Source organism: Antrostomus carolinensis, unplaced genomic scaffold, assembly GCF_000700745.2.
Source record: "Antrostomus carolinensis isolate BGI_N321 unplaced genomic scaffold, ASM70074v2 scaffold18230, whole genome shotgun sequence".
NCBI classification, from domain to species: domain Eukaryota; kingdom Metazoa; phylum Chordata; class Aves; order Caprimulgiformes; family Caprimulgidae; genus Antrostomus; species Antrostomus carolinensis.
In genome coordinates, this window is record NW_010287916.1 from 29,564 (window position 1) to 36,793 (window position 7,230).

The 7,230-nt window shown below is 38.9% G+C and overlaps 1 protein-coding gene across 1 annotated transcript in view; it reads left to right on the forward strand.

Annotated features, from left to right (window-relative positions):
• The window catches only part of EP400 (E1A binding protein p400), a gene marked incomplete at its 5' end in the record, with an annotated part of 34,740 nt that extends 29,040 nt beyond the window's left edge, over nucleotides 1-5,700 (forward strand). Inside the window, 6 exons of the mRNA XM_029084220.1 lie at nucleotides 354-571; nucleotides 887-1,082; nucleotides 1,671-1,801; nucleotides 2,433-2,600; nucleotides 3,272-3,349; nucleotides 5,192-5,700. Of these exons, the coding sequence (XP_028940053.1) occupies nucleotides 354-571; nucleotides 887-1,082; nucleotides 1,671-1,801; nucleotides 2,433-2,600; nucleotides 3,272-3,349; nucleotides 5,192-5,464 (1,064 nt within the window). The remainder of the gene's footprint in view (nucleotides 1-353; nucleotides 572-886; nucleotides 1,083-1,670; nucleotides 1,802-2,432; nucleotides 2,601-3,271; nucleotides 3,350-5,191) is intronic.
• Between the last annotated feature and the right edge of the window lie 1,530 nt (nucleotides 5,701-7,230).

Genomic DNA, 7,230 nt, shown 5'->3' on the forward strand with positions numbered 1-7,230 from the left:
GAATGTGACGTGTTACTCTCTGTTACTGTAAGCATCTTCAGTGTAGTGCTGTATCCTGTTTTCTTGGGCCAGAGTGAAATGCAGCTCTTTCTTAAATTTGATCCTACTAAAATTTCCTGAAGGAAGTGAATCTGACAGCCATTTCAAATAGTACCACTGTCGCAGTAAGTCAGGATGTGAAGCACTTACTGTTCCTTGTTCGCTGGCAACCCATTGCGTAAAGGAGTTGCGTACTTAGCTCTTTGATCTCAACTGAAGTCTGGCATAGAATGTTTCTCCTTTAAAGCTCTAGGTTCACCTCCCATTTTTTTTTTCCTGTAGTCACATAAAGATTGGAAATGAGGGAAGTGTTTGATTTTTGCAGGAGCAGCTGATCAAGTTGCAGAAGCAGAAACTGCAGCTTCCCCAGCAGCAGGCAGCGCAGCAGACACAGCAAGGGGCACAACAGCAAACAGCACAAGTACAAGTGCAACAGCAACAGCAAACTCAACAACTCACTGCTGTTACAGCACCTCGTCCTGGCGCAGTTCTCACAGGCACTACTGTGACAAACCTGCAAGTTGCTCGTCTTGTAAGTTGTCTTTGACTTTGCAAAAACAGCCTTAATCACCTTAATCTCTTTAGTGGTTTAAATGAACTGGCTATTGGTCGTTCAAGCACACAAGTGCCCTTTGCATTATTTAGGCAGTACAAAAAATACAGCTGTAACATAAATAGCTTTAAATTGCACTTACCCACTGATACCATCTCTGAAGTTTATATTTAGAAACATTTATATAAAACCAATTCTATTCAGAAACATTTACAGCTATCATTTTATAATGACCTGTTATATACAGCAAATATGTTTGTGCCAGTACAATAATCTTCATTCCTTACTGCTTAGACTCGTGTTCCTGCTTCCCAGCTTCAAGCACAAGGACAGATCCAGGCCCAAACTCCGCAAGCAGCACAGGTTGCTTTGGCAAAGCCTCCAGTGGTGTCTGTTCCGGCTGCTGTTGTGTCATCTGCAGGAGTCACTACACTCCCTGTTACTGTTGCAGGCATTAGTGTTGCCATTGGGCAGCCACAAAAAGCAGCAGGTATGTCAACATACGTGCTAAAACATAATAAAATTTTAAATCCTACTTTTTTAAAGGTAGAATGTTTCAAATAATACCTTCTGTGGGACACTTGAACTTTTAAAAAACTAAAGTGATAGAGTTTGTGTTCCAATTTGTTTCTAGAATGAGGTAAGAGAATTGAGCTTATTCATTTAATCTAGAGGTTAGCATGATTCTTAAGACAGTTCTGGTTGGTTTTTTGTTGGTTTGTTTTTTTTTTCTTAAATCTGTGCATGAGAGTAGGTGAGCAAATACAGTTATAAAAATAAAGACTTAGTGATTTTATAGGTTTTTTTTAAATGCAAAATGGAAGTAGGAAAACTTGTATTTCATAACTGTCTCCCATACTGTGGACTTAAATTTTCCTGCAGGAAGATTATTGTTAGAACATGAAGTTAGCTTACTCAGGCCCTTAGAGAACATAATTTTTGTCTCCACTGTCAAAATCATATGTCTTATTCCCATTAAAATCAGTGGGAAGCACAGTCTGTTTGCAAGCTGTGAGTACTGGGGAAAAAGCAATAAAATGAAGGCTCTTACAATTCTAATTATTTTTGTAATTTTCAGGAGGCCAGACGGTAGTTGCACAGCCACTGCATGTCCAGCAGCTTCTAAAACTGAAACATCATCAAGCAGCACAGCAGCAGAAAGCTATCCAGCCTCAGGTTGCACAGGGTCAAGCTACTGTGCAGCAAAAGGTACTTGTTGTTTGCCCTCCCAATTGAGTTACGTGATTCTTCTGTGGTTGTCGGGCCTTAGCTCTGAATTACAAGAGAGTCAGTCAGTATTTCTAGGGGTGAATCTTAAGTATATCTAGAGAGAAGGATTTCTCATGTGCCTTGTCAGGTACTTAATAATTTTTTCAGTCAGACTGTTGTTTGGTGTGATTTCTCATGCCCTAAACTATGCTTTCTTTTTTAAGTAACACAGATTAAGATTCTCTTTAGTCATTTCTAATATAACCAAATGTGGAAAACTCCCAAAGATTTTCACTGTTTACAATATACTTTGTGCAAAATGTACTTTTTCCTGAAATGTCATGTTCTCGTGGGCTTTGCTGTCAATCAGCCACCAAATGTGGGGTTTTCTTGGAAGTGCATTATTGCATGAAGTGTGCATGTATGTAGGAGAGAACATAAATACTTTAAGTGATTCAGAATATTTGTGTAAGTGCATGAAAGCTTTCACCTAGTGCTCATTTTGTTATTACTGATCTTGGGAGGATTTTGTTTCAATAATTAAATGTAATTAATCATGTTAGCTACATACTTATTCTTTAAAATACACATATATTTTGTAGTCATTGATGCTTTTTTTTCTCTTGTGCAGATAAATGCTCAACAGGTTACAGTCCAAACCCAACAGCAGACTTCACAGCAACAAAAAGTAACTTATACTACACAGCCTGCCATTAAAACACAGTTCTTAACAACTCCCATTTCCCAAACCCAGAAACCAGGTGGAACCCAGCAAGTGCAGGCCCAGATTCAGGTACAGGTAACACAGGTTTACAGCTTTAAATTCTACGATGACTGGAGAATTGTAAAGATGACAGGTGATGTAGCATTTTAGCACCCACTCATATTAATTCTACACACACACTTGTTTAAATTGACTTCCTAATAAAATTAATCGGTGCTGAATATGTGGCCTTATAGCAGGTCAGAGGAATTATTTGAGCTATAAATTCACCTTTCTTCTTCAAAATAAATAAATTGAGTCACTCTTTTATTAAGCAAAGGATTCTGTACTATATTTGCTACACAAAATTCAGCCGGAGTTCTTCCTGTTTTCTGGTGCTGCCTCCCAGCCTAACCTCTGGCAGCCAAGAGGAGGTGACAGTTCATTTATGTTCTTTTCTGCATAACTGGATCAGTCTAACCAAGCAAAAAGAAAGGGGTTTTATATGTAGTTAGGAGGAATCAAATATGTTGCAGTTAAAATTGAAAATGTTACTTCCTCTTCCTCTCCTAGCTAAGTTCTTCAATACACTGATCTAAAAAGTTTTACAGAAGTTCAGTATCACTGAGAATCCCAAGTTGCAATTTCCCATGAACAGGACTTTGAAAAGGTTTTCACTTGATGGCAGTTTTGATAGATATGGTGTTTTACTGCTATTGGCCATTTTTTACTTTGACCAAATCTTTCTTTATTTCATATCACTACAGGTTGCAAAACTTCCGCAAGTGGTTCAGCAACAGGCTACTGTTGCCAACATTCAACAGATGGTTTCAGTTTCCCAACAGGTAGGTTTTACTTGTCAAATATAGCACCAGCAACATGATCCTACTGAAAGTTCATTTATTTGGAATATGTGTATTTTTCACCTTACGTGTGGTATAAGCAGTATTTTTGAAGGCTACAGCAAGTTCCCTTCTATAAAAATGAATCATGAATCATGAGTCAGCTGCTGTGGATTCTCTAGTCTAAAACTTTGGTAGATGGAGCAGTGTTTGTTTGTCACTGTAGATAAGCAGAAAAACACACTTAATATTTTCTAGAGCTGAAAGAATTTTTAAAAATTGCTTTCTTGTGATATATTGTCCAGATAGCAAATAATTGAACTAATCATTGCCTCTGAGTTTGTTCTACAGAAACTGGGACAAGTGTTACAAGTTGGTTTGTTCTGGTTCATAAAGCTGCTCCAAGTGCTTTGTAAAAGTCAAAAGGGTGTGGTAACTGTTCTAAATGTGGTATGATAACAGAGGGACTAAGGCAAGAGAAGGTCAGACACTTTTGTCTCCCCTCTCCTCGGTGCTAGGCAGTTTATTTACTCTGTTTAGAGCACTCTGTCATTCACACCGTTAGCAACAGGCATAACTTCTGCTGTTGATTGGCAGGAATGATTTAATTTTGGAATGTGGATGAAGTTGCTGCCTTCAGTGCCTGAATATCTCAGCCAATCAGCTTTTAATCTGTCATGGTTTCTAGTGCAGTGTTTTAGTGCAGAATAAAATCTGTGACTGTTTATCTTAAAATGATGATAATGTGGTGTAAGCTGACTGATAACCACCTCGGATGTGAATGCTTCAAGGGCAAGGCAGGCAGCAGGGAGTAGAAACCTCATCAGTCAACACAAGTTGAGTAGTCCTCTGTAGTCAGGAAGAGCCCCTAGGTAATTTTTCAAGGGACATTAAAAGCTAGATTTTCAAAAGATACTGATGTTGGCATAACTCTGGGACTGTTGAAGTCCATAGTAAAAAGGCAAATAAACAAGCTCCCCTCCCACACACCCCAGTGATGTCAGTGGGAGGAGGACTGGGCCATGCTGTGTGTTTTTAAAACTGTGGTCTTGATGTGTATGTGGCATTTTTTTTACCTGGATTTTTAGTGCTTCCCAGTGGATTCCTCTTGGATCGATCAAGAGTTAGCTTTTTCCTGGAGAAGTCCTTGCAGCTTCATTTGGCTTTTGCAGCTGAGAAAGGGAGCTGAAGCTGCTCAGTTTTCATTACTTTGTCCTCTGAACCAGGAGACATTGAATTTTTTTTCTCCCTTGCTCTGGATAGGACTATGAAAATTAGATTTCTGGATGGAGTTCCAACTATTCTACCCTAAATTGGCAATAGAGACTGGCAGTTGTAGTCTGAAAGCGTAATGTCAGAGACTGGTAGGAGGCCTCAGTGTCTGTATTTATTGTCACAGTATGGGTACAGAGTCAGAGTTTTAACCTCTTTGATCTTCCATCTATCCCTCTGTTGTTTTCCCTGTTCCTTCACTTCTGCTTCTGCAGTACAGGAATTTTTCTGTTTATCCAGTGAGGTTTCTGTACCTTCCATCTATCTTCTGTAAAGGATCTGGGGAATGTCCTTTGATTTGCACTGCAGAGATCTGAGTTGCAGGCATCTTGGCTCCTAGTTCTGATTTTATAAGGCTCTAGAAAGTATGACAGAATATTGTTTCTCACTGAAACCACAGAGCCTACGTTCCCAGAGATCCTCCCAGCCTTCCTACTTTGTCCAAGATGCTTGTCAGTCAAGAGCACAAACACCTGTATAAGTAAGGTGCCTTCTGTAGAGCAGAAATGTAATGAATGCTCAGTTTAATGCTGAATGATCCTTTTGTAATTGCCATGTCATCCTAATGTCTAGGTACAAGCTCAACCCCAAACTGTGACACTTTCTCAGACGACAGCAGGTCAACAGCAGGTTCAGGTGATTCCTGCAACAACTGCTACTGCTCAGGTCGTCCAGCAGAAACTGATACAACAGCAAGTTGTGACAACAGCATCTCCCCAGATTCAGGCTCCAGGTGTACAGAATCCAGCCCAGACACCAGCAACATCTGAAGCCCAGAATCAGCAAGCAAAAGTACAAATGAGGACACCCACTGTCAGATTAAAGGCACCTACTAAACCAAGTTGAACTAATGATTAAAATGCAATAACAGAGAAACACAGTATTTCTTGTTTGCTAAGTCAAGTGAGAAGCTACTCCAAACATTCACATGAAGACAAACCACCTCTATTTTTATTTTTGTTTTTTTTTTTAGCAGAAGGTTTTTTGCTGGTGAACATTTAAACATGGAAACTCTCACGTAACTCCACCATATTAGCAACTGTTTAGCACTCAAGATGCATTCTGCCAGTGTTCTCTGTGCTCATTCAAACCAGTTAAAGCAAACATTGCTTACATTTAAATTCTGCCCAGCTTCACAAAAGTAAAATGGTGGTATGCCATAAATGTCAGTAAAATTCATCTGTGTGAGCATACCCTAAACTGCCCGTGGGGATATGCAGTTCTTTGCTATAGTTTGGATGTGTACTCAGTATCCACGGTGAAGCCATTCGAAGAACCACATGTGGCTAATATAGCAAAGTATTTTCCATCTGTGTAAAGGCTGCGTGTTGTTCTCACTTGAGGTAAATACCTCTGGAAGATCTAACTTATATTTGAAGTGCTCCCTGCAAAGTTTAGCCAATAAATGTGAAAACTTGTAAGTATATGTAATTAAAAAGGAAAAAAAAAAGTTTCATTCTCCATTTTTGTAAGTCTTTTAAAATGTTTGTTAGTAGTTTTGTGTACAGTTTACTGAGTCACCCAACCTGTGCGCTCATTGTCATATTTCACTTTAAGATAATGGATATTTTAGGCATGAACTGAGTAAATACTGTGTTGATAGTAGATGTGTATTAAAAGTGTAGCCCATTTTTTTGTAAAAGAATTGTTCAGTGAATGCAGCTAAACAAATGATGCATAGCTGTTTCTCATGGGACTTCCATCAAGGAAACTCTCCAACTGATAAAATTTAATCTCAGTTTCATTCTGCTCTTGCAACATGTTTAAATGTTCAGTACTTTCTACTCAGCTTTCAGCTCGGGGGGGGTGGGGGGCTAGGGGAAGGGGAGAATAGTGAAATTAAATCTAAGACTAATTCTTCAACTGTGTAAAGAATAAGATCTAACTTTTGTACTATTCTTTTACTAAAGCTAATGATGAATGTATCTTCAGGTGGGTATTTTGGATGTGAATAGAGCATGGCCTCTTCCTCCAAATCAGTTTGCCTTATTGTTGTGAAAACAAAAAAAACAAAAATGAAACAAGCAAAAAGCTGCATAGAACTGTGGGGGTTTTCTTTCCTTTTCTTGCATAACATGAAAAACAGTCTGTTTGCAAACAGCGCTGAGTGAAGAATCAAAAAGCTCTTGGTGGCTTGAATGGATTTATTTTACTTTGGCCATAAAACTGCACGACATGTAAAATTCAGATACTGTTGTAACATTCCTTTTCTGAGATGGTTTTAAAATTATTTTTCCATTCTGTGCTCTTTTTACTCTTTTAGGAGGGGAGTCTATTTAAAGGCAAGGAAAGCATATCTTTTGTTCTTACCTTTGTACGTTCACACCTATTGGTACCGAGCAATCCCAGTGGCTTAAACAAGAAAGAATACCCAGTCAGCTCCTCTGTTTTAACTAGGATAGGTACAGCCCATTCCGTTCAGATCATGAATTTAAACACTGAGTCAGGCAGCGTTCCTGATTTGTGTTTTGGTTTTTGTTTTGTTTTTAATTTTTATATCTCTTTTTCTCCTGCATCCTCTTTTTCTTGGACCTTCAGGTCTGCAAATACGGGGCATCGTTGGGTTGTTTTAAGCCGTCTGTGCATGCAGTAGTATTCCCCTGACCCTGCTG